This window comes from Poromitra crassiceps (assembly GCF_964638095.1).
Source record: "Poromitra crassiceps genome assembly, chromosome: 14".
NCBI lineage: Eukaryota > Metazoa > Chordata > Actinopteri > Beryciformes > Melamphaidae > Poromitra > Poromitra crassiceps.
Genome location: NC_139633.1, coordinates 42064872 through 42092626, shown reverse-complemented (window position 1 = coordinate 42092626; position 27755 = coordinate 42064872). Strand labels below are relative to the sequence as shown.

Here is a 27755-nt window from a genome sequence, read left to right as displayed (position 1 = left end):
CGCCATAGTTGTTTTGAATGAGGCGAATGAGGAGCGGTGCTGCTTGGCGACGCGGGGTGAAAGTGTGTCTTAACAACCGAATGTCTTTAAGGCTCATTAATATTAACTGATTGAGTGCCAGCCACTTTTGGAGAACGGACGCTCCCAGTGCCAGAGTTTCAGAGCGTTTTCAGTGATTTCTCGAGGCCCACAGAATATTGTGTGATATTACTATGTAAACACCGAACACGGAAAAAGAACAAGGAGACTCTATTGTATCATCAGCAAAAAAAGTTTATTGATACCATTTTCCGTTCTTTAGTTATCAGCCGGAGAAGATAGGTCAAAAACAGCAAAAACAGGCATTTCCATCTAGAAGCTGAGATATTCAGCCTTTTGTGAAATGAAGCATTTCAAGCGCATTCACTGACTCTAGCTAATATTTTCTGATGTAGTGACGTGGTGTAGTTGTGTGCTGCCCTGCGTGCCCCACCCCCCTCTCCCCCCCTCAGCTGCAAACTCCTCCCCACACTAGTAACACACAGCCTCACGCACCCAGCGTCTATTTTCGGAGTGCTTTTTGTGCGCCGCCTCCCAGGCAGTGCGACACAAAAAAGCCACACCGGACTGCAGGGAAAGGTTTGGCTTTTCAGTGTCGGCTGCTGCTTTTCTGGCGGCTAATCGTGTGAAGAAACTATGCAGACAGACAGACAGAGGCAGAGGAGCTCAGTTGTGTGCGCGGATTGACTGCTGTTGCCAGGCACCGTCAGCTCCAGACAGAGCAATCTACATGGCTCTGGGCTGCAGCATGAGCGGTTTCTCTTTGATCACGGGGCTTTTTCAGGCTGTATTCCGGACATTTCTCTAATCTGGAGAGCACTGTCGCCACCTGATGAGTCCGTAAAATAGGTTATACAGCTTCAATAGCTACAATATTTGTACAGGACATACATAAGGCTTTGATCCACGTCCCACCGTCAAAAAAGGCAATTGACGACAGCTATCGTCTTTGGCACTCTACGTTACTAATTACTTTGACGACAGGCGTCGTCATTGGCACTCAATGAGTTAACGAGCCCTCTGTTCTGATTGGTTGACCGTTGAAATGTGAGACGCCGCGGCCCGGGCGGCTACAGGTAGGGAAAACTCTCCGGTAATAAACAACAACAACCGCTCAACCGCTTTGAAAACAAACAACACTTTGTTGCTTCTGACAGAAACGATAATGAGGGAACCGTTGTGACGAACGCAGACAAAGAGCTGAACAAAGAGAAAACGGACATGGAGAGAACAGCGCTGCAGTCATGCTGCAGTGGAATAATGGGTGGAACCAATTATTACCGTCGTTTCTTATCAATTTAAGTTATTTTGCGCAAATGGTGACATGTGGTGATACATCACGGGCTCATGTATGTTTTCATAGAACATCAATGTTTGTACAGGTAGTAAAAACTGACTGCTTTAACTGCTTTAACCATTTAAAGCAGTGATCCTCACTATTTCTTCGATGAGAGCCGCACTGGCAGGACAAAGTCAATAGGAGAGCCACTTTTACCGCAAAACACCAAAAGCCACCCCAACCAAGCACATCTGCCTACCATTTTTTTGTGTTTTATTGTTTTCCACACACACACACACACACACACACACACACACACACACACACACACACACACACACACACACACACACACACACACACATATATACCAGTTTCCCCTAGAAAATCTTTCAGGCCTGGAGGGATTTCGAAACGTACCCCGACCGCAACGGTGGGGGCCGTCGCTGGCGACGCTGAAGTTTTAGCTAACCTGTTCGCATCTATGTTCGCAATGGCATCCCAAGTATCATCATACTATTATGGGATGCGATGCGAACAGTTGTATTATGGGATGTGCGTTTCCCAGGCAACGACACACGTTGACACGTTTTGGAACATCGCTGCACACTGGCACAATGCTCCTAAAAGCAAAATGCTTATTGTTTTGAATGATTTGGCATCTTCTATTACTGTCAACACCAGTAGTGTTGTATTGTAATAATATGCCATAAAGGTTTATTGAAATTTTGGGGAGAGCGGGGGGGGGGGAAATCAAAAAAAAAAAAAAAAAAAAAAAATCTTTTTTTTGTAATTTCTTAGAGCCGCCAACTAAAGCTTCGAGAGCCGCCAACTTCTCACGAGCCGCGCAATGAGGAACTAGGATTTAAAGGGATGGGGGAGTTTCGCTCATTTGCCATATCCCCCATACATACATACATAACCAAGATACACACTGCCTTTACCGTCACTCTCCGCGCAGTATACAGTGAGCTACAGTCGTCAGTTAGTTAGTATCGCCATAGAATGGAGGCTACTCCGGGGCAGGAGTAAATCCCCACACGAGTTACTTCCCTGCCTGTAAACAGCGCTTCTGCTGTACACAGCGCATGCGCGTCTCTAGTAACACGTTACTGTAATATTACTTTTCCCAGTAACGAGTGGTGTAACGAATTACTAAAAAAATATAATTAATAATATTACCGTTACCCCAAGATAAAACAATTTGTTACGTCCACTCCTTACTTTTGTTGATTCTATTCTGTAATTGCGACGTGCCGCAAAACGACACGCAGTCAGTGTTCACGTGACCAAACAAGCTGCAAACTGCATGGCATTTTAACGACTTTTAACAGCAAAATAGATTTGAAGGCTGCATAGCGACCTGATAATACCCTTAGACCTCAGGGTGTTAATATCCCTATAATATTCCTATAGGAGTTGACAGTGTATCAGTGGCCTCAGGGTGTTAATATCCATAATATTCCTATAGGGGTCGACAGTGTGTCTGTGACCTGAGGGTGTTAATATCATGCGTGACGTCACCGCAGACCACAGCAGAGACTGACATGGAGGAAATGTCTGCGTTCAGCGGCTGGGTATCTGTTCGATGTGTGTTTTTGGTGATTTTGAACAGCTGTACCATTAGCCTCCATTCTATGGCGATACTAACTTGATGACTGTAGCTCACTGTACACTGCGCAGAGAGTGACGTTAAAGGCAGTGTGTATCTTGGTTATGTATGTATGGGGGACGTGGCAAATGAGCGAAACTCCCGAAAAGTCGGCGTATCCCTTTAAATTGAACAGATGATCAAGTGAATTACTACGTTTACGTTTCTGAGCATGTCAATTCTTTGTTCTTGTTATTTATTTTTAAAAATCAAAATACTTGATATACCAGAGCCCAAACATCAAACCGCCAAACCAGAAACAGCACCCAACTCAACATGCCCAAAACAAGAAGAAAAAGATATGAAAAATCACCCATCCCATTCCTCACATCTCTCCTGAACACCAAATAATATGAATGAACAGCCCTACTCATCACTGCCATAGACTGTTGATAAAACACAGAAGACTCACAAATGTATTATTATTTTATTCTAAATTGTGGTTTTTATATTTTTATGTTGTACTCCATCGATTTTATCCATTGTAAATATTCTCGTATTTCAGTTACATAAACTGCCAAGAGAATATTCAATAAAGAAAACTTGAAAACATATTTTGTACCTGTTGCATTTTGCTAGATTACCTTTTGTAAAAACAGGAGGAGCAATCTTTTTGTTGTTTTGTGTGTTTTGTTTTGGGTTAATTAATGCAGCAGTTTGAACTTGTATTCTATATGATAAGAATGTAGAAGGCTGTATTTCCTGGTGATAAACATTTAAATCAAAACATTGTGGGGGAAAAAGTGTTTGGAGACAGTATTGATGGTGAAGGAAGGCAGTGAACAGAACAACATGCAGTATGACAGCACAGTGAACAGAACAACATGCAGTATGACAGCACAGTGAACAGAACAACATGCAGTATGACAGCACAGTGAACAGAACAACATGCAGTATGACAGCATCTGTACGTTTACAGTCACAAAGTCAATCTCAGCACTTCTCTGTTAAGTCACATAGTCCTCACACATTTGACACATTACACTTCACACGCGGGCGCACACACACACGCACACACGCACACACACACACACACACATACACACACACACAGCCATTTTAACTGTCTACTAACTCATCTTGATTGATTTTTGTTTCTACTTTGTTTGTTGTTCTTTTCTTGTTCAATGTTGGTTTTGTTTTCTTGTTTAAGTTATAAGTTATAAGTTAGTTATCCTTTATTTATCCCCTTGGGGAAATTCATCCTCTGCATTTGACCCATCCTCTACTAGGAACCTTCCTAGAACTAGGAGCAGTGGGCAGCCACTGTGCAGCGCCCGGGGACCAACTCCAGTTCTTTTGCCAGTACCTTGGTCAGGAGCACTGACAGGAGTATTAACCCTAACATACATGTCTTTCTTGATGGTGGGAGGAAACCGGAGCACCCGGAGAAAACCCACACGGACACGGGGAGAACATGCAAACTCCACACAGAAAGGACCTGGGACGGACCGGGGTTCGAACCCGGGACCTTCTTGCTGTGAGGCAACAGTGTTAACCACTGAGCCACTGAGATTTGTACGTTTGTTGTTTCTGAGGAAGAGAACCAGTAAAAGCCCTTCCAGGGTTTCTTGTCTCCACCTGCACATTGTTTTCTTGTTTGTATTTTTTTATCCGTTTTCATATTCATGTGCAAAATAATGAATAAATAAATAAAAAATAATAAAAAATAGGAAAAGAAGAACGAGCGGCAGAGTGTACCGAGGAGACATGCACACATTCAAACCCAGCAGCCTGACAGACAGGTCATTGTGGATTACAGGAAGGGGAGGGAGACTCATCTCCCAGTCACCATCAATGGCACAGTGGTGGAAAGGGTGGACAGCTTCAAGTATCTGGGAGTCAACATCCACCAGCACCTGACTTGGGCCGGCCACACCACCACTGTTGTCAAAAAGGCCCAACAGCGACTACACGGACTCAGGCGCCTGAAGAAATTTGGCCTGAGGCCCAAAATCCTCAGGGACTTCTACAGAGGCACCATTGAGAGCCTGCTGACTGGCTGCTTCACCACCTGGTACAGGAACTGTACCAGCATGGACCGCAAGGCACTAAGAAGTAGGGCTGGGTATTGGCAAGGATCTCACGATACGATACGTATCACGATACTTGGGTCACGATACGATTGTATCACGATATATTGCGATGCGATACATATTGCGATATATTGCGATATTCTACAGAATTTACTCAAAATTAAATAATAGAGCTAAAGATACAACACACTGTGTACCACCCAGGTAGTGTAATAATATGTACATCACTTTATACTGATAAGTTAGTGGACAAATTGAGTCAAAACTATCGATTAGGTATCGATAGTTTTGATATAGTAGTATCGATTAGGGGTGGGAATCACCAGATGCAGAGGCCTGGCATGGCATGGCCTGCAAAAAAAAATAATTAATTAATATCGTATCGGGAAATAAAATATCGCGATATATTGCCGTATCGATTATATTGCCCAGCCCTACTAAGAAGAGTGAGGCGCGCGGCCCAGCACGTGACAGGATGTCAGGATCTGTACACTCAGCGGTGCCTCAGGAGGTCCCGGAAGATCATCAAGGACATGACCCCCCCACACAACAGCCTGTTCTCCCTGCTGCCCTGAGGGAGGAGATACAGGGTCCCGAAGGCACGCACAAACCGCCTGCGGAATAGTTTCTTCCTGCAGGCCACGAAACTCCTCAACAGATAACACACACACACAGACACACACACACTGCAATAAACCCGTGTTACTGTCATTTGCACGCACTTGGACACTGAACACGTTTATCTTATTCTATTTAATACTTTATCACTTCTACTTCTGTTGCCTTAACTGCCCTTCACGTACGCTGTTACATTGTTGCCGTTTTTAACTGTTGCCTTAGGGCCCGTGTCCACCTAGCGTCTTTTCATCAGCTCCGGCGTCTATTTTCAGTTGTTTCCAATGAGGAGAGAGCGTATGCGAGCGCACACGGACGTCTAGAGAAAGTACGCAGCGCCCAGCGTCTATTTTCAGAGCGCTCCGTCGTTTTTGTGCGCCCGACTCCCAGCGCTCCCAGCTGAAAATATTTTAACTTTTCAGAACGACGCTGGTGTCGGGTGCTCCTTTTCTGGCAACTAATCATATGGAGAAACTATCGCAACAGAGACAGAAAGGCTCAATTGTGGGAGCAGATCGGCTAGACACTTAATATTTCTGGTGAGTGTTGAGCTAAATCACTCCTATGTGTGTTGTTTGCTAATGTTAGCTGTCAGCTATCAAGCTACTACCGCACTGAGCTAACGTTAGTTTCAGACTGCTTCCTTGTTATATTGTGCGCCGAGATCAGCGCTTCCCAGCGCACTTCCAGCGTTTAACGTCGGAAAAAGACGCTAGGTGGACACAGGCCCTTATTGTCTATTTGTTGCTTGCTGTGATTTTCCACTATTGACCTCCTGCAGCTTGTCTGTAACGCAGCCACAGCATCAGAGTTTCACACGTGTGGACTCTACAGAGTGACAATACAAATCTAGAATCTTGAGTTTAGGAACCCACAAGCAGAACCCAAACTCTACTCTTTCCTACGGGTCCACGGCACCTGCCATTTTGGATTCGGTTCTAATGTGGAACAGAGTTTCGGTTCCCAACAATAGTCGAGAATGACCAAATGCGTACAGTATGTGTATATTCTCTCTCTCTATGCATTGTGTGTGTGTGTGTGTGTGTGTGTTGCTCTCTCTCTCTCTCTGCATTGTGTGTGTGTGTGTGTGTGTGTGTTGGTCTCTCTCTCTCTCTGCATTGTGTGCGTGTGTGTGTTGGTCTCTCTCTCTCTCTGCATTGTGTGTGTGTTGCTCTCTTTCAGCACCCTGGGAGACAGGCAGCAGGAAGCAGATCTCTCTCAGTGTAAAGTGACTTTCAGGTTGCAGCAGACTTCAGCTAATAATAACTGTGTGTGTGTGTGTGTGTGTGTGTGTGTGTGTGTGTGTGTGTGTGTGTGTGTGTGTGTGTGTGTGTGCGTGCGTGCGTGCGTGCCTGTGTGTGTGTGTCAGTACTGCAGCACAGGTTGAAGCACGTCAGTGTGAGCTGGGCTGTTTGGTGAAATATCACCCCCCTACCCCACTGATTTCAAATAAAATCATAAACAGCAAAACCTGTTCTGAATCTTCACTGTTTTGTCACTTTTGATTCATTACATTACATTAGGTTATTTATATGGCTGGGTAACACCACTGATTCGATACGATTCCGATACACAAGGTCCCCGATTCCATTCAATTTCTGATTCCATTCGATATCGATATTTCAGTTAGAGTGCCAATTTTGCTTGCATATGAAAGACATTCTCAAAGAACTAATGTTGTAAATTGTACAAGGAAGGAGGCCTCTAACCTGGTGCATTATTACAAATATTAATGTTTACAGATGTTTACGAGATCCGCTAAGAACCTAACCACTAACGGGGTTAAAGCTTCATCCACAGGAAAAGGCATTATATTAAAAGATCGATATTAGGATTTATGAATCAGTTCCTTCAAATCAGGGATACTCAACTTGCTTTGCCACTTTCGTGAAATGATAGAAGGCCAGGGGCCAGTTAATAAACAATCAATATACATTTTTCTGTAGCGGATTGTAGGTGTCAGACGGAGTTTAGTCTGACAATGTTGTGCACACTGGATAGTTACTTAGGTTAAGTACATACTGTACATATTAGTGCCTGGGTAGCGAGCAGACAGCGGTATTTGACAATTTAGCAGCTAAATCATAGATTATTGAAAGATATTCCATATTCCAGATTGAAATGCTATAACAGAAGTGGAGTATTGGCCAGAATGACATGAACATTTGGACACTTATTCAGCGGGTATCTTGCATGTTGCGTTCAGGTGCACTGTTTGTTTTTTTTTTGCAATTCCATCGCGGGCCACACAGGGGGCGCCCTGGCCCGCGGGCCACATCCGCGGGCCACCAGTTGAGTATCACTGCTTCAAATGATTCAATATCAATGTATCAGTTTCTTGAACCCAGTCATTAGCAAACGCTTTTATCCAAAGCCACTTAAAATAGTACATTTGGTCAACAATAGTGCATCAACTGTGCATGAGTTTTCATCAGCTAACACCTTTACAATCAACTGTGCCTGTTACAGGACTCTGTGACCTTTGACCTCCTGCCTGTCTGTAATGTGGCTGATCTGGGAACAGCTTATCCTTCCCTTGTGGATTAGCTTTCTCTCTGGATTAGCTTCCCTGCTGTTATTAGTTTATTCATGCTTTTTGCGAAGGAGTTATCATTGATTTTCTGTTCTAAATACACGCCTTTCTATCCGTTTTGATGTATCTTAATCTGTATTTCTTATCTAATGTCTCATACTGTACACACCTTGTGCAAACATTGAATCAGCTTTGTCTAGCAAATGTGCCACAGAAATGATATAAATAAGTCTCTCATACCACGTTCAGAACAATGAGCAGGATTACTGCCTCATGTCCAAGCCTTCTTTTGTCAAGTCGCACCAAGTCAGTGAACACGGGCTTAATCTCAGTTCAGGACCCGGGTCGACCCGGGAGAGATGCACAACTATTCAATAGAGAGCCAAAGTCACACCCTCTTCAGGGTTCGGCATACAAACTAGAGATGTAACGCTACGTTCACACAGGGCACCCAAGCCTTTAGGCTACGTTCACACAGGGCACCCAAGCCTTGCCTACGCCTTGCCTTTACCCACGCTTTTAAATAGGCGTCCTTTTTAGTCAATGAGGCTGTGTACACAGGGCGCCTCAACGTGAACCTTGCGTGTACCCACGCCTCGCCTGACCTGCGGCGATTTTATCGTTTAGGCGTGAGTTCTATTTTCAAGCCGACTAGGCGCGTGAAGGCAGACTTCTTCTGTCAAGCCATGAAGGAAAAACACGACAATATCCGTGGGAAATGGCAAAGTCAACTGAATTTCAAAATAAAATGGTGTTACTACACCAATGTTGAGCAGAGAGAGAGAGAGAGTGATTGACGGGTGGCTATCACGTGGGGCTTTCTCCCCGTCGGTAAACAAATCTTCAGGAGAGAGAATAGCGACCGAAGAAGCAAGATGGACAATGAAAAGTTAATCCACTTAGTACAACAGCATCCAGTTCTCTATGACAGCAGTGACCCAAGAAGGAGACCTGGTTATACATATCCAGCATCAATAGCACATTAAATATATCCGATTTATTTTACCTACCCATGATAATTCGGGACCACATGTGACCAAACAAAACACTCGGGAGAGAGGAGAGGCGCTTGTGACTCGGCTCAGGTTGAGCGTGGAATAGGCGTCCAGTGTGATCACAAAAGCGTGTGATAGGTTCACGCGCAGCTCAAGGTCTGTAGGCGTAGGCGTGGGTTGAGGCAAGGCAAGGCGTAGGTGCCCTGTGTGAACGTAGCGTTACAAATGTCACATCACGATTATCGTGACCAAAATTATCACGGTTATCGTATTATCACGGTATTCATAAAAAATTGCTGAAAATCTTCAAAAAGTACTGAGAGACTCACTGAAATCATTTTACAACCTTTTATATTGAAAACTCAGAGCGAAAAAGGATTGATACACTCACTGAAATCATTTATCCAAGGCTGCACGTTTGCATCTGGGAGACGGTTGCCAACTTTGGTTGATGATGGACAGTATTTACCATGTTTTTCAAAGCACTGTAATGATGCTACCACGGTTTTAATGATAATGAAAATTTGAAACGGCACGGTTATCATAAGTAATTTTATCACGGTTATCATTAAAACCAGTTATCGTTACATCCCTAATACAAACCAAGGGATTTCATCCATCATTCATGTTTCTATAGAAGAAGAGTTTGACTTGGTCAAACCAAGCAGTTCAGCCATATTTAGAATCAGGAGAGACCACAGAACATCACGTGGTGTGGTCAGACGCTGACTCAGCTCTAACAGGAAGCACTTCCTCCTCCACCTCATGACCTGAAGGTCATCACTCACTTCAACATCTAAAACTGAGAGAGTCCCTCTGTGAGAGTCCCTGCCTGGCAGCTTCTCTCCAACAAACCCTGTGTCTCCTCCTGTCAGAGGCAGACAGCACTCACTCACCTCTCTCCCTCTGTACGGCCCTATGATTTCTGCAAAATGGAAAAAACTGATGGAATCATGGAATTTGGTAATAACTAGAACGACCGCACCGCGGATATATGGCTCCGCCCGCCAACAAGTGAGCAGTCGACATCCATGTCTGTCCAGACTTTGACGTTTGAGCCAAATGTGAAGAAATTCCGTCAAGGTGTTACTGAGATATGGCGTTACTGAGCTTGAAAATGGGGTTCGTGAGGTCACAGTGACCTTGACCTTTGACCACCAAAATGTAGTCAGTTCATCCTTGAGTCCAAGTGGACATTTGAGGCAAATGAGATGAAATTCCGTCAAGGCGTTCCTGAGATATGACGTTAACGAGCATGAAACAAGCGGTCGTGATGTCATAGTAACCTTGAACTTTGACCACCAAAATCTAATTTGTTCATCGAGTCCAAGTCAACGTTTGAGCCAAATTGGAAGAAATTCCATGAAGGCGTTCCTGAGATATCGCGTTAAAGAGCTTGGAAGTGGGGTTTGTGAGGTCACAGTGACCTTGAACTTTGATCCTTGACCACCGAAAAACTACTTCAGTTCATCCTTGAGTCCAAGTGGACGTTTGAGGCAAATTCGAAGAAGTTCCGTCAAAGCCTTCCTGAGATATCACGTTAATGAGCATGGTGTTCGAGAGGTCACCGTGACCTTGACCTTTGATCACCAAAATGTAATCAGATCATCCTTGAGTCTAAGACGACATTTCAGGCAAATTTTATGAAATTCCGTCAAGGCGTTCCTCAGATATCGCGTTAACGAACATCGGACGGACGTACGTACAGTATGGACAAACCGAATCCATAATGCCTCCAGCCTGGCTATCCCCGGCAGAGGCACAAAAATGGAATCAACTGTTAAACATGGAATATTGCATAATTTTCTATAATTTGGCTGAAATTGGCCTAATTACCAAAACCAAAAGTAGACCTAATTATTCTACTAAACTAAATTATTTCATTATTGTAAAATAGGCCTCGTGAAATAATTCCATTTTGGATTGGGGTGTTTTGAGAGGGGGTGTCGGTCTTGTGTGTGACCCTTACGTCACCTCACAACTTGGTTTTCACTTTGAGAAAGATGACGAAGAGGCTGTCTGAGAGAGCCAAGTCATCAAAAAATGGAAAAATTGAATTTGGAAAACAATTTAAACTGAATCTGGAAAAATATTCAACAGATTTCACGTGGCCCTACAACATATCAATAACTTCAAACTTACTGTGGTGATCTGCAGCCGCATGTTTGGTTCCTGCATCACCACCTCCGTCTCCAAGCGTCTCACCAGGGCCTCCTACCGATCATTCATTACGTTATTTCCCATTAACCGCACCGTCTGTAACGTCACACAGCTAACACTAGTCTCCAAACAACTAACGTTAGCATGTTTGTTAGCTGCTAAGCCTCGGGACCACTGCATACCGTTAGTCCAGCCTCCAGCGTGCCCAAACCTTTTCACCTTGGGACCAAAAGATAAATTTTGTGTCTCCCTGGGATCCAAACTCACTAAAAACATACGCTAATGAGTTGCCATGACGACCAGTTGGCGACCCACCTCCACGGGTCCGTGACCCAAATTGGGTCCCGGCCCATAGTTTGGGAAACACTTGCTTTGGACCGCGATGTTTCCCTTCCCCAGCCAATTCCCAGGTGCTCTCCCCGGCCTCCGGTGCCTCCTGCCCGCATTGTATTTGTGATTATTTAAATATATTGATCTTAGAAAGCTGCAGCAGCGGCGGAGTTCAGCAGAGCAGACTGGAAGTAGTTCGCTCGCACACTAACTATGGATGGGGAAGTCAAGACCCGCCCTACTCTGCCTCTGATTGGCTAGACTCTTGTGTTCGTCGGGTGGATTGGTCAGGTTATCGCTAGTCTCGCAGTAGCCACGGAGGGTCTGACCACATGAAACACAACATGCTCGGATACACAGGCATCAACGACTTTCTGCATAGTTTTAACTAACAAATCGTATGAAGGTCTCACGACCGAAACGTTATTGTTTTTCTTATTAAACTTTTGATTGCATGTGGAGACCGTGTTGCGTGAGTTTATTCTTGTACTGTGTCTGGTTTTGCCCTTCTCCGACGCACCTGTTGAGCCTACATGTAATAATAATAATAATAATAATAATTTTATAATAATAATAATTTTCCCTTCAACTAACAAATCGTACCAGCATACTTTGATGCCAAAATGTGTGCCCGCTATGAAAAATGCATGCAGATTGGCAGGTCTGCATGTGGGTAGTGAGGCTAGACCAGTTGAGAACCACTGTGTGGATGCATCCTAAAGGGCTAGAGGGAAAACCATTCATACGCACATCCGCAACCCACTCAAAACGACCCTGCGACCCACTTCTGGGTCGCGATCCACCAGTTGAGAACCACGACAACGGAGCTATTTTATTTATTATGACAATATACTGTATCTAATACGAATCTACTACAAGACCATTTTGGAACCTAGGTGAAACAACTGTTTAGGGAAAACTGCATGCTTGTAATGCTGCCACACTCAACATTGATGTGTTACTTTGTTGATACAGTCCTACATTTGGCAAAGATAGCCATGCTTTGGGCTTTAAAAGCAGAGCATATGGTTTGGTAAAGGTATATTTTCAGTTCTGGTATTGGGCTGACCTGGCAACGCCGAGCAACAGGCACTGCACTAATTAGACAAATTGTTTTAATAATTAAGTTTCTTCCATGTAACCTGCAGCAGAACCAGAACACACACACACACACACACACACACACACACACACACACACACACACACACACACACACACACACACACACACACACACACACACACACACACACACACACACACACACAGGCTGCTTGATTATGGCAACAATCATGATCACAAATCATTATTTTGACTGATATTGAGATCACCATTATTAAATAATCATGTTAAATTTTAACATGATGACTCAATGGACTTTGGCAACATCATGCATTTACTGAACTTGAAAAAACATGTATTTTTAATCAGGGATGCAAAGTCATGGAGAGTGAAAAAGGTGACAGATACCAGGGCAGACATAAAACCACCCCCTATTTTAGGTGACTAGTTTCCATCCCTGTTTGATTTCCTCAAACTTTAAATAGGCTATAATTGAACTAAGAAATAAATTAAAATTAATAAATAAATAAATAGGCTAAAATAAATAATGTAAAAAGTTTGTATTTCGATTATCTTGTTTTCATAAGTGGGAAGCTATTGTCTAATTGAGAGTATAATTCGAATATTCCACACACACACACACACACACACACACACGCACGCACGCACGCACACACGCACAGACGCGCGCCTCACCTTCTGAACGGACGGCTCATGCTGTGATCGGCTCCGGGTCGTCCCAGGCCCGGGTCTCCCCTCCCGGGACAGAGCTTGAGGTCCGGGCTCGGTTCCGTGCAGCTGTCCAGCAGTGTGTGCGTGGTGCTGCCCTCATGCTCCGCGCTCAGCGAGTTATTCCGCTTTCGCATCACTGTGGAGGAAAACAAGCAGGTGACGGAGAGAGGCAGCGGGTAGCCGGGCTGAGGAGGCCGGGCACGGGGAGCTTGAGCCGGGCTGGATGCTGCGAGTCTCTCCTCTCTCTGGCTCTCTGCCTGGCTCTCTCTCTCTCTACATTGTTTTTGCAGCAGAGTCAGTCAGTCTGTTCTCTGCAGGGAGGGGGCAGGCCAGCTGATCCTGCTCGACCTTTCCCCCAGCTCCCGCTCCAGCCAATCAGAGCGCAGCCAGAGGCGCCATGTTGGTGAGGTCAACTCGTGCTGCGTTCACGACCCACGGACAAGAGCCTGAAAGTATTCGTTTGCACCGTTCACACTCATTTGAAGCTACGGAAGCATAATGCATTCACTTGATAGAAAGAAAGAAAGAAAGAAAGAAAGAAAGAAAGAAAGAAAGAAAGAAAGAAAGAAAGAAAGAAAGAAAGAATAGAAAATCCTGATCTTCTGAATTAAACAAGATAATTCTCTCAGAATTCTACGACCCCCCCCCCCCCCCCAGAATTCTAAGATAATTATCTCATTCATTCAGAAAAACAGCATTCCGAATGGAGCTACTAAAGCCTGTGATTGTATTTTTGTATATAGATTTGTGTTTCTCCTGATCCACTTTTCATTCAGCGCCAGTGATCACTTAAAGGAAAATTCCGGGTTTTTTTTACACCCTGGACCGTCCTGAAAATGAGCGGGCCGAGTTTACCGTTTCCCCATGTGACGCTGAACGCAGCATCAGAGTTTACGTAGCCTATTATTGCTAGTTAGCACTGCAGTGAAGCTATAGTCTGCTCAGACAATCGGAACAACGCGAAAAATAATCACTTTGCTCCAGTCTACTGAAGCGCCACAGTGTCGGCAATGATACACCTTATTATAAACCTGTCTGTCTGTGGCTGTCATGAGCTGTCAGACAGGTTCTGCACGACAGACAGGAAACAGCAGTTTGTTATAGCTAGTTAGTTTGTTGTGGTGGTTTCTGCCCACTGAGACCAGTCACACCAAAGTCATGTCTTACCTCGCAGTCTGGGCTCCGCAGTGATCCTTCATAACAGAACAGATCAGAACAGATCAGAACAGTTACATCGAGTCAGCTTGACCGCAGCGTTCAATCAGTTTGACAGGACCTGTTGTTGGGCTGCATAAAAAGTGAGCAACAATTTCTTTTACACTTCTGGTGAGGATTTTTTCAAAATAAAAGCCTTCAAACTCGATAAAAAACACATTGAACTGATGTCACACAAATACATAATGCATACCATTGGAAAATGTTATATTCCATTGTTGACAGCTGTTGATATTTCTGTGAATGCAAATCCAAGCCACTGAAAGGCCATTGAAACAAGGCGATTAAAAAAATAATAATAATCCAAAGTCAATCATTGCAAATCCGACTCAGTGGATACGTCCATACTATTTGTCATAATGAAACGGCTTTTTATTATAGGCTTTTATTTTGAAGGTAAAATCACTAAACCAGAAGTGAAATTGTGAACATTTGTTGCTGACTTCACAGAGATCCGTTGTTGTTTGTCCCTCACCGGCAGCCGGAGTTTCCTGTCACGTGATCACAACAGTGCGTGACGTACGACCTGCTGCTGCTTTTACCGCGAAAACAACTGTGCTGTGGAAGCTCGCACCGTCCCGACTGCTTTTATCTCATCCTGTCGTCAATTTAACAATATCGTCTTGTGAGTTTAGTGTCATAACTTTAACATCAATATCGTCCTGTGAGTTTAGTGTCATAACTTCAACATCAATCTTGTCCGGTGAGTTTAGCTCAGCTGCGGAGATGTTCTGTGAGAAAGCCGTGGAGTTGATCAGAGAGCTGCAGCGCATGGCGGACGGTCAGCTGCCCGCTTTCAACGTGAGTCCAGCCCGCTAACGTCCCCGCAGGGTGTCGGTGGGGGAAACTTAATAATAAGCAAAGCGTTTTAAAAGCCCAGGTTTGATTGAAGTGAAGGGCCGCTCGGTGTGTCGGAGGTGAGGTCAGTGAGTGATGTACAAAACGTCTCCCGTTATATTTCACAACAAATACTCAACTGAAGAAACTAAAAAAAAAAAACAGTTTCTGAATGCTGGTACAGGAGGAGCAGGGTGACAGCCGCGACAATAGCTAATAGGCTCTCTTTTCACAGCAACCTTTTGATGTGGAAAAGCAGGTGTAACCAGTACTATTAACGAGGAGGGCCCTGGCACAGGAACACCTAAACGGAGTGGAACCATAAGTAATGGTTACATCTTTAAGATTTAAGATTTGTTTTGTCACTCGTTGTGTGGTGGTGATGATGATGATGCTGTGGGCTCCGTTACAGACACGGTGCAGTATACCTGCTAGGTACAACATCACAGCAACAACAAATAGGGCAATAAATAGGGAAAGGTAATAAAGTAGAAGTAATAAAGTATTAAAATAGAATACATATTTCAAAAAAGTGTCCAGTGTCCAATAAATATGTGTCCACCTGCTTTACTTCCTGCTTTTACCACCTCAAAAATGAAATGGCTCCATAGATAGACCATAGACTGACAGTAACGTTATCTGTCTCTCTCTTTCCCTCTGTGTGTGTGTGTGTCTCTCTCTCTCTCTCTCTCTCCCACTTCTATTGAGACAGCCTGGAGCCGAAACTGTTTCTTTGCTGATCTGAATGAAAACACTTTAATGAGTTACTCGTTAAGATCCGCCTGACAGTTGGGCTGCTCACTGCAGTGAGCATGATGGCAAAATTATTTCAATGTATCTTTTAGACAACAAACTGAGTCCTGTGTGTGTGCGCGTGTGTGTGTGTGCGCGTGTGTGTGTGTTGACAGGAGGATGGGGTTCGCCAGGTTCTGCAGGAGATGAAGGTTCTGTATGAGCAGAACCAGACTGATGTGTGAGTCTCAGTTCCTACATTACATTTACACATGATCACATTACACTTGACTCTGATTTCTCTTCAGGTTCCACAGTGTGCTGCCTGCCGTTAGTTTTAGTTTTATTTCTTATCATGACTAGGGGCCGTGTCAACTGGAAGCGTTTTCAACAGGTCACAGTGCTTTGGAAATCATGTCCAGAGCGCCCGCCACGGCCCCTAGCAGTGTTTCCCCTAGGTTTGTTTCTTTTTTTTTAGGGGGGGGGGGTCCAATTAAAATGCAGAAAGTTTTTTTTCCTGGCTCAAAATGAGGCAGAGGTGGTACTAGAGCCTTACCTGACACTGCCAGACGGGGGCGGTATTGCATTCACAATACACGCCGCCCCATCTGGCAGCGTCCGGTTAAAGCAAACCGGGAGCGCAGGTGTTCATACTCGCAGTGCTGCTCAGAGCACCGCCGTTTTTACATAGTACAGTGAATGGCCCATGATAAAGTCAATGAAACTCAATTAAAAGTCAATGGAATGCCATTATGTTCAGTAGACTGCGGTTTCACTCTCAAACGATCGTATCAGCACATGAATAGAATCGCCAATCCTGTTTTTATTGAATGTAAATAGGCCTAGATCTGTCTCTCAACACAGCACATTACTTGAAATTACTAAAAACGAACAGTTAGAAATCAAGGTTGACCACATGGGTCAAGACATGTGGTCAAAACATGGCTCAGTGTAGCCTACTTACTTCTTCATTTCATGTCTCTTCCTGTCTCTCCCATGGATCTATTGTCTCCCTGCAAAGCGGTGCGCTGCTAGAAAAATCTGGCGACACGTGTTTACGGCTGCGGTGGCCCCGCCCCCACCGCAATGACGTCACATTGGCCGCACGGCACCTCGCGGTTTGGAAGCGCGCGTGGGGTATGTCCCGCCCCTTTACTAGAGCGATATGGGATTTTTTTTAGACCGATACCGATGTGACTATGCAAAGAAGGCTGCTTTTCTAAACAAATCAATTTATCAAAGAATATTTCACATTAAATTGTCAACACATTGGTGTAATGCCACAATTACAAATGACTGAACGAGTGCAACGCTTGTTAGAAAACAGTGTTTTCCATGAAGACACCTGTCCGAGTTTTGTCCAGAGCTGGAGGTGGCACCAAATTTGACGGAGGTGGCCAGCTCGTAATTCTCTATGCAGGAAAAATCAACTGCAACCCTGTGCACCTCGTGCTCGAGCCCCAGAGCAGAGGACCAGGCTGACAGCCTCCTTCTCCGAGGCAGAGAGCAGAGGACCAGGCTGACAGCCTCCTTCTCCGAGCCCCAGAGCAGAGGACCAGGCTGACAGCCTCCTTCTCCGAGCCCCAGAGCAGAGTACCAGGCTGACAGCCTCCTTCTCCGAGGCAGAGAGCAGAGGACCAGGCTGACAGCCTCCTTCTCCGAGGCAGAGAGCAGAGGACCAGGCTGACAGCCTCCTTCTCCGAGGCAGAGAGCAGAGGACCAGGCTGACAGTCTCCTTCTCCGAGCTCCAGAGCAGAGGACCAGGCTGACAGTCTCCTTCTCCGAGGCAGAGAGCAGAGTACCAGGCTGACAGCCTCCTTCTCCGAGGCAGAGAGCAGAGGACCAGGCTGACAGCCTCCTTCTCCGAGGCAGAGAGCCGTTTGTTTTATTTTGTATGTTACACACTTATTGGCTAAGTATATTGACATTTATGGGCTAGCAAAGTCTGCCCGTGTAGCCACTAGGCAGCCATGTTGCCTGCTTCGAATTGTCTCCTATCGTGCATATATGTAACCTTTATAACTGGGAACTGGTAATCTTATGGTTCAAAGGTCATGAGCTGGGACAGTGACGTCACCAGAGCTGGTATTTCCCATTCCAAACTCGTAGGAGCCTCAGCAGCCCCCACCTCAAAAATCCAAGATGGCTGCTCCGCGCAACAACAGTGATTATAATCGTATAAATGCTATTTAGCACTTCTGTCTTGTTTGTGTCTCATTGAATCAGCTGTACACCCAGCACGGCCTAACTTCTATCTGTGTGGACATGTTGCTGCAGTGTTTGTATGCGCAAAATGCCACGAAATGCCTTGTTATCAACTGTTATTGCTAACAATGGCTAGCCTGGCTAGCGACTGGATCTGACCAGTGAACAGTGAACTTCCCAGCTCAACTTTTCTGCAGATGGAACGCTAACAAAACGGATGTGACGTCATAGCCTCGTCATTAGCCTCCACATCCCAGTTCTTTTGCGATAAAGGAACGCAGCACTAGCGATGAAGATTGATTGACAGCTGTCATGTCATGATATTATTGGGTGAAAATTGGGTTAAAATTTGATAGTACTACTGTAGCTGACGGAAGCACACTGTAGATTTTGTTATGAATGAAGACATCATGGTTGACTTTTCATGTGAAAAAACAAAGAAATTAGATTTTTGTGAATTTCTTAGCATACATTGTTAAATAGGTGCACTGTATGACCAGGGATGTGATCTAAAATAGTTAAAAAGTCGTTTTTTCATTTCAGCTCGACTTTTAAGTAAAGAATGTGTTCTCCTCTTCTCTGGTCTCAGCTCAGATGCGAAGTCAGCCGGTCGCAGTGATCTGATCCCGTCCATCAAGTTGAGGCACTGCTGCCTGCTGAGGAACCAGCGCTGTGTCACCGCATACCTGTGAGTCACATGACCTAACCATACCTGTGAGTCACATGACCTAACCATACCTGTGAGTCACATGACCTAACCATACCTGTGAGTCACATGACCTAACCATACCTGTGAGTCACCTGACCTAACCATACCTGTGAGTCACATGACCTAACCATACCTGTGAGTCACATGACCTAACCATACCTGTGAGTCACATGACCTAACCATACCATACCTGTGAGTCACATGACCTAACCATACCTGTGAGTCACATGACCTAACCATACCTGTGAGTCACATGACCTAACCATACCTGTGAGTCACATGACCTAACCATACCTGTGAGTCACATGACCTAACCATACCTGTGAGTCACATGACCTAACCATACCTGTGAGTCACATGACCTAACCATATCTGTGAGTCACATGACCTAACCATATCTGTGAGTCACATGACCTAACCATACCTGTGAGTCACATGACCTAACCATACCTGTGAGTCACATGACCTAACCATACCTGTGAGTCACATGACCTAACCATACCTGTGAGTCACATGACCTAACCATACCTGTGAGTCACATGACCTAACATACCTGTGAGTCACATGACCTAACCATACCTGTGAGTCACATGACCTAACCATACCTGTGAGTCACATGACCTAACCATACCTGTGAGTCACATGACCTAACATACCTGTGAGTCACATGACCTAACCATACCTGTGAGTCACATGACCTAACCATACCTGTGAGTCACATGACCTAACCATATCTGTGAGTCACATGACCTAACCATACCTGTGAGTCACATGACCTAACCATACCTGTGAGTCACATGACCTAACCATACCTGTGAGTCACATGACCTAACCATACCTGTGAGTCACATGACCTAACCATATCTGTGAGTCACATGACCTAACCATATCTGTGAGTGAGTCTTCTACTTCTTCTTTTTCTGTGGTGTTTTGATGGCAGTTGCCATCTTTGTTGCATTACCGCCTCCTTCTGGATTTATCCATCCACTGTTTCCCTACATTCTGTCAATCCTCCCGATCTAGTAGTGAGTCACATATGACCTAACCATACCTGTGAGTCACATGACCCCAGTGTAGGAAATATTGGCAGTTGCGCGGCCTCGCCTGCCCTGCAGCTATGCAGGCTCACTTGCTCTTGTGACATCTTCCGTGATGTCCTTCATCAGTGAAGTCATAACTTCACATCTTATGACATCACTGATGACATCACTATGTCACTATGACATCATCAGTGGGACAAAAATTGAAACGGAACAAACAGAGCCCACATTGCCGCTTTTATATATACTAGGAATCTCGCGCGCTCGATTCCTAGGCTCGCCCGACCCAGGCTAATGCTTGGCCTCGCCCGACCCAGGCTAATGCTTGTCGTGTCTGTCAGGTACGACCGGCTGCTGAGGATCCGGGCTCTGCGGTGGGAGTACGGCAGCGTCCTGCCCACTAACGTCCGCTTCCACATGTGTGCAGAGGAGGTGAGCACTATATGACTTATTTAAAAAGAAAAAGAAAAAACTATATCACTTATTTAAAAAGAAAAAGAAAAAACTATATGACTTATTTATTCATTTATTTATGTTTAGTTTAATATTTTATGAGTGTTTCCAAAACTATTCCTCGATTAGTCGATTGTCAGAAAATTAATCACCAACTATCTTTATAATCGATTAATCGTTTGAGTAATTTTAGAAAAATGAAAACACTAAAATTATCTCAGTCCAGCTCCTGAAATGTGAATATTTTGGTTTATTTAGTCTTCTATGACAGTAAACGGATTATCTATGGGTTGTCAATTACTTGTCAACAATTAAAGCATACCCACTGCTGTTAGGCTCTACAACTCGAACTTAAAAAAAAAAAAAAAAGTTTGTAACATTTATATTGTGGTCTCTGTGAATTTGTGATTGTGCATTTTTCAATATTTATTCTTATTGCATATCTTGTATTTTTTTATTTGGTTTTTAATTTAGAACTCTGAGATCAGACTGGAAACTTTGAGTTGAATTTATTATTATTATTATATTATTATTATTAATAAGAATAATATGATTATTATTATTAACGTGTTGCATTCAGGAACACTGCGAGACGAGAATGACTGTCAGTCACAAAGCAAACAGACAAAAAAGAGGAAAAAAAAAGTTTTTCTGTTCTGTGTGTGTGTGTGTGTGTGTGTGTGTGTGTGTGTGTGTGTGTGTGTGTGTGTGTGTGTGTGTGTGTGTGTGTGTGTGTGTGTGTGTGTAGCTGCAGTGGTTCAGTCAGTATAAGAAGTCCCTGGCGACGTTCATGCGGAGCCTGGGGGGGGAGGAGGGGCTGGACATCACCCAGGACATGAAGCCGCCCAAGAGCCTCTACATCCAGGTAGGACTGGGTAAAAAAAAACAATATCGAATCGATATTAATTTGAAGGAACTGATATCGATTCATAAATCCCAATATCCATCTTTTAATACAATGCCTTTTCCCCGTGGTTGCTTGAAGCTTTAACCCTGTTAGTCTCTCGTGGTTCTTAGCCCAACAAGATCTGGTAAACATCTGTAAACATTAGAGCAGGGGTGCCCAAATTCTTTCCCATGAAGGGCCAAAACTCAATCTGGGTGGAGGGCCGAGGGCCAAAAATAAACGTTGTGGAATTACATTAAAATGTATTGTGTTTTATAGAAAATAACATTCTAAATCTAAAATAACATTTCAATATAATAATCTACTTTTTATCTCTTTGGTAATTGTAATAATTTGCAATTGGTTATATAAAAAAACATCTGCATTTGTGGGGAGCTTATTTAATCAGTAAACACCCAGTTAAAAACAGTTGTATTTTCCACCTTTGTAATCAAGAGAGAAATTTGACTTAATTCACAACTTGAAAAATCCTCAAGGTACTTTGAAAATCAGCTTTATTGTCCATCTTTTGTAAACAATTTGCCATGACAATTTGCAGGGATGCAATCTCAGGAGTGAACACAGTATCCGCAGCCACATTCAGACACTGTTTCACAAAGTCACCACATGAAAAAGCTCATCCACCCGGGGGGGAAACATTCCCCAAATCCGTGGCGGGCCAAAACAAACAGAGTTTGGCCCGCGGGCCCCAAATTGGTCAGCACTGCATTAGAGCAGTGGTTCTCAAATGGGGTCCGGGGACCCCCAGGGGTCCGTGGCACTTTGCCAGGGGGTCCGCAAAAAGTTTTCAGGAAAATAAAAATACATTTATTTTGTTGTTGTTGCAAAAGCTTCATAGTTCAACGAAAATATTTTATGCTTTAAATCTAAAATGGTTCATGGATTACATTCAAATCTAACAAACCTAATCAATTTAAAAGTCAAGCACGTTACCGTGGAAACAATTAAGCTTAGCCCAAAATCACAAATCAGAATGAGGGGGTCCCCGCTATATTTTCTATCTTGTAAGGGGCCCTTGGCTGAAAAACATTTGAGAACCTCTGCATTAGAGGGATGGTTGTGATTTTTTGACGTTTGGGTTGTATGAGGTACTCACTGTCCTACCTACAGTAGATGCTGGTCAGCGTGCTCCCAGTTAGGAGCAGCAGCGACAGGGAAGTAGAGCTGTGTTTTTCTGTGACTGGGGCTCACGAACAAAAAGGTTATTTAGCCATCTAAAAGAAGGCTCATACAAATCAATGTCAGTGCACATGTACAGTACGCTATATTTTGATAATTTTCAGTCAGAGATATACTTTGCCCTCAAACAGCCCTTTCATTTGGCACTCCATTCTCTACCGTGCAATTACCGTATCCCTACGCATAAGCAGCGCCACAGAAACGCCCCCGTTTCACACACACCTTTTTTTTGACTGTCTGCCTCTCTCTCTCTGTCTGTCTGTCCTCAGGTCAGGTGTCTGAAGGACCATGGAGAGTTTGAGATCGACGATGGTACCGTGATCCTGCTGAAGAAGAACAGCCAGGTACCAGGGAGGCGTCACAACGCCAGAATCAATATTACTCGGATCATCAATATTACTCAATAATTATTGATAATATTGCTCAACAATCAATATTATACTCAATCAATCTCAGCCTGAGACTAGCTGGGATCTGCTGCTTCTAATCGGTTTCCAGTTAACACAACCTGGAGTTAACTGGGCTTCTCTCTGTCTCCATGTGTGTCTGTCTCTCTCTGTCGGTCTCTCTTTGCAGCACTTCTTGCCGCGGTGGAAATGCGAGCAGCTGATTCGTCAGGGCGTCTTGGAGCACGTCATGTCCTGAGCCAATGAGGTCGATGAGCTGTGGATGATGTCATCAGGGCGGTGATGTCATCAGGGCTTCTCCAACGTGTCGTTTTTCACACGGGACGCGACTTGAAGATGTCGAGCGTTACGTGTTTTCTCCATCATCAGCAGCTACATGACGTGACCAGACTAACATGTGGAAAAACACACGCAAAGACACAAATCACAATTTCACACGTGAATTTGTCCTCTGGATAACAGGGGAATTGTGTGAGGCTTAGCGATTTTACAGCTAAGAGCAGTTTACGGCGGCTTGCTGTAAATTCCTATTAGCTGTTGTAAAATCACTGTAGTGTAAACCATGGGGCTTATCGCTTAATTTGAAACCTAGCTTATTTCCTGTCAGCTGTAGGGATGGGCGGGAGTACTCGGGTACTCGAGTACTCGTTCATAACGTCAGTACTCGGGTAATGTTTCTGCTGTTCGGGTACTCGCCCCACTCCCCACCCCTTTAAAAAAGGTCTAAATCTACGCATGCATCGTCATGTGGATCTGGCAGCATGAACTGCACGGCCGGGCGTCAAGTCAGCCAGAATGTACAAGTACGTCATCCGCTTTGTTGCTTTCAAAATAAAACGCTTATTGTAACGTAACCTTATTTATTTTGAGTAATGCGTTACAGCCACAGTTTCACGCCATATAACATCACGAGTATTTTGATACAAGGTTTGCTGCTTCCTTTGTTGGAATACCATTTTCTCCTCCAACGTGCATCAATAAGCTATTTACGTTTGTGTGAGTGCGTGTGCGTGCGTGCGTGCGTGTGTAGACATTCCTGGTTAACGTGCAAATATTGACATCGGTCAACCGACACAAACGGCTACAACATCCCGATGCTGCCAGAGATGGGCAGTATTTTAAATACATGTATTTAAAATACCTATTTTAAATACATTTGTGTATTTTGTAATTTGTATTTGGCTGGACCGAGAAAAATAAGATGTAATTTGTATCAAAATACTTTCAGACCTTGTATTTTGTGTATTTTAAATACATAAAATACTTTTTTATTTAATTTTATGTAATTTTATTATCAAATTGACACATTTTTACCCACACATTTGACTTTGGGGTTATCCTGAAGACAAATATATCAATATGTCATTGTCAGAATTTATGGAGAAATGTATTTTTACAGCACCCCAAGTTTTAGAAAGGAAGCCGTTTGAAGGTACAAACGTAGGGCGTTTCACGCGTTCCTTTAGGCCTATCGCAAAATAACTGGGATGTGGAGGCTAAATGACGTCACATCTGTTTGGTTAGCGTTCCATTTGCAGAAAAGTTGAGCTGGGAAGTTCACTGTTCACTGGTCAGATCCACTCGCTAGCCAGGCTAGCCATTGTTCGCAATAACAGTTGATAACAAGGCATTTTGCGCATACAAACACTGCAGCCTCATGTCCACACAGATAGAAGTAGGCCGTGCTGTGTGTACAGCTGATTTAACGAGACACAAACAAGACAGAAGTGCTAAATAGCATTTATACGATTATAACTACTGTTGTTCTGCGGATCAACCATCTTGGATTTTTTACGTTGGGGCTGCTGAGGCTCCTACGAGTTTGGAATGGGAAATACCAGCTCTAGTGACGTCACGTCCCAGCTCATGAACTTTGAACCGGTAAGATTACCAGTTCCCAGTTATAAAGGAATGCCCCAATAAACGTTGAAATTCTCTAAAATTATACAGTAAAAAATGCTTGATTTTGAGTTAGTATGCAGTCAGAAAACGTCCAATAAAAATAAATAAATAAAATAAACTTGAGTTGTATGCAAATATTTATACCACCATGTTTTACGATTTTATCCAGTTCCATGTATTATATTTCTCCTCTCAAAAATGTCAGCTTTAAAAGCACAGAAATACTTTGAATCTACCTCCAGATTCTCCCTGAATGAATCCACCTGCTTCTTCATCTCATACACGACTGCAGGAGCCTCCCCGGCCTCGATCAGGATATTCTTCTCCAGGCCCTGCAATCTGAACAAACACAGTGTTGGTATGACGTTGAGTTGAGCATCACCCTAAGAATAGTCGATTATAAGTCTCCTCCCAGTCCAGAACAAACGGATACTGCCATAACCAAAACATATTTGTTGTCTAAGTTTCTTTTGGTATTTAACTTTTTTTTAATTTTCACTTAATTTTTTTTTTCAAGCCCACCCTCCCCATTTTCTCCCAATTGTACCCAATTCCCCCGCTGTCCCAGTCATTGCTCCACCCCCCTCTGCCAATCTGGGCAGAGTGGTAGGCGTTGTAGCACATGCTTCCTCCGATACATGTGCAGCCAGCTGTTTCTTTTCACCTGACAGCGAGGGGCTTCACCGGCAGGATGTGTCATGTGGGAGGATCACGCTATTACCCCCAGTACCCCTCCCCCACGAGCAGGTGCCCCCCGACCGACCGGAAGAGGCGCTAGTGCAGCGGCCAGGACACATCCGGCTTCCCACCCGCAGACACGGCCAATTGGGCCTGTATGGATGCCCGACCAACCGGCGACCTACCTGGACGCCCCACTTCAAGTATTACATCTTTTCTTTTTTGCATCATAAGAGGATTATTTCTCTCTTCTTTCTCCTCCCTGCCTACCTTTTCTCCATGGACGAGAGGTCAAATCCTAGTGCCGCCACAGCCAGCTCCACACCTGCAACGACAAGGCGGGAGGGGAGAGATTCTCAAAAAGAAAAAGCGAAATAAATGATGACTACAGTGTTTCCCTGGTGAAGATACATAACGGCTCACTGTTGCACTCTGCAGCCACCGCCTCCAGCCTGTAGCAGGAGTTGGGGCCGTTGGGCTCCAGGTGGGGCGAGATGTTGATGATGTTGCCTTTGGGGTTGTAGAGCTTCAGGGTGTCGTGGGGGTCCCGCCTCGGCTGCAGAGCGGAACAGGTCTGGAAACGAGCCCCACAGTGTTGATTTAAAACCAACACTATGCCAGTGTGCCACTGTGCCAATGGGTCAGTTCATTAGAGAGAATTGCGTGGACAAACAACTCTCCCATCAACACTCCAAACAGGTGTTCTTGTCGCAGAAAAAACAACAATTCATAACACTGGTAAATTGATTTTGTAAACAAACCAGGGTATATCACACCTGTGTCCACCAGACATCCCCCCCCCCCCCCCCCCCGAAGTGGCTCTCTGTTCTGCTCTGCTAAACATAATGCACCCTGTGTATTTTGCCTTCCCTCCTTGAGTTGCGTCAAGCACCACAGAGCAGATCGAGCTTGGCAGGAATTCACGAGAATAATAAAATAAAACGTCCTGTCGATTTTCAAAATAAAACATGTCATGTATGTCAAGAGAGAAACATTCACACACTGAGGGGGGGGGGGGCAATTCGGCCTGCTTTATGCATCCCTCAATTACTTGTGGAATGCTTCCATTATTTTGGCAGCTACTTGGGTTCAAACGAGTTTGTTTGAATTGTTTGTATCAATTAACTAAATTCAGTAAATCTTCAGGTTATGGTAGCCTAATTGTTGGTGCAGTCTATAATTCAATCACTCATGTTGTTTTTGTAGACACCAATAATGACTGGCCAGCAAAAGTAGTTTAAACAAGTTGTGTGTGTGTGTGTATATATATATATATATACACATACATTACAGTCTACCCACTTCTCCAAGGACCACTACACCACTGAAGAGCTGTCAGTGGCAGCTGCATCACTCACTCTCTGCAGCTCAGGCAACACGTACAGTCCATCCTCTGCTTGTGCTGTGGCTGAGCTACACATTTTGTCCAGGGTGTGTTCTCCTTTTCACATGCCAACATGAAAGCTGTTAAATGACACTACCGTAGTAGTAGTATATACAGTATATCAGTGAACTCTTCCCTATGTATCCCATGTTCCCAAGGAAACCTACATGGTGGAGTTGATTTAATTAGTAAAGACAGATCAAGCATTCTTCTTGAACAACAGGGAACACATTTGGGAGAGGGGTATTACCCAGAGAAGCAGATACCACTTCTTACCTAGTGCTGTGCACCAATACTATATGTAGTATCATTTTACACACACAAAAAGTACCTACCTTTTACATCCTGTGCAGGACAATCCACTGGGAACTCGTCCTGCTCTGGTCTCCCGTTCACTGTGAAGTAGATGATTTGTGTTGTTGCCATATCAGGGGTTTGGAGCCAGTGATGTTGCCACGTTCAGTGCTGATCTGAATCCACAGCGTCTGCCACTTCATCTTTTTATACTGGAGTGACACTGACTCCACCCCCTCCCTCTTTCGGCTCCTCCTGCTCTTCCCTCCCTGTCCCCCCCCCCCCAGGCAGCTAGACCTCCACTACGGTAGATGGCGCTGTTTGCTGTTTGAAGCGTATCTAGAGTTCCAGTTCATGCAGCTCGTCTCTTTCATGACGTC

At 44.3% G+C, this 27755-nt stretch overlaps 3 protein-coding genes across 4 annotated transcripts in view; 1 reads left to right on the top strand and 2 right to left on the bottom strand.

Annotated features, from left to right (window-relative positions):
• The window catches only part of abhd12 (abhydrolase domain containing 12, lysophospholipase), a 50909-nt gene extending 36191 nt beyond the window's left edge, over nucleotides 1–14718 (bottom strand). The window contains exons 1-2 of one of the 2 annotated variants that reach the window (XM_083650922.1): nucleotides 14601–14718; nucleotides 13398–13569 (exon numbers count right to left, since the gene is read on the bottom strand). In XM_083650922.1, coding sequence (XP_083507048.1) covers nucleotides 13398–13567 — 170 coding nt within the window. In that variant the 5' untranslated portion in view covers nucleotides 13568–13569; nucleotides 14601–14718. Of the gene's footprint in view, nucleotides 1–13397; nucleotides 13697–14600 lie in introns of those variants that run through there. The other variant, XM_083650923.1, reaches the window with a different exon arrangement.
• Nucleotides 14719–15316: 598 nt separating this feature from the next.
• gins1 (GINS complex subunit 1 (Psf1 homolog)) lies at nucleotides 15317–24585 on the top strand. The gene is made up of 7 exons (XM_083650900.1): nucleotides 15317–15449; nucleotides 16394–16458; nucleotides 19012–19110; nucleotides 20513–20603; nucleotides 21373–21489; nucleotides 22980–23054; nucleotides 23287–24585. The coding sequence occupies exons 1-7, from the start codon at nucleotides 15375–15377 to the stop codon at nucleotides 23353–23355; spliced, it is 591 nt and encodes a 196-aa protein (XP_083507026.1). The 5' UTR covers nucleotides 15317–15374; the 3' UTR covers nucleotides 23356–24585.
• On the bottom strand, nucleotides 23410–27507 carry LOC310789207 (uncharacterized protein; the record flags this gene model as incomplete). Its single annotated transcript, XM_083650793.1, has 6 exons — nucleotides 23410–23507; nucleotides 25256–25358; nucleotides 25968–26022; nucleotides 26121–26253; nucleotides 27056–27138; nucleotides 27417–27507. 6 exons carry the CDS (start codon nucleotides 27505–27507, stop codon nucleotides 23490–23492), a joined length of 483 nt encoding a protein of 160 aa, XP_083506919.1. The 3' UTR covers nucleotides 23410–23489.
• Nucleotides 27508–27755: the final 248 nt, after the last annotated feature.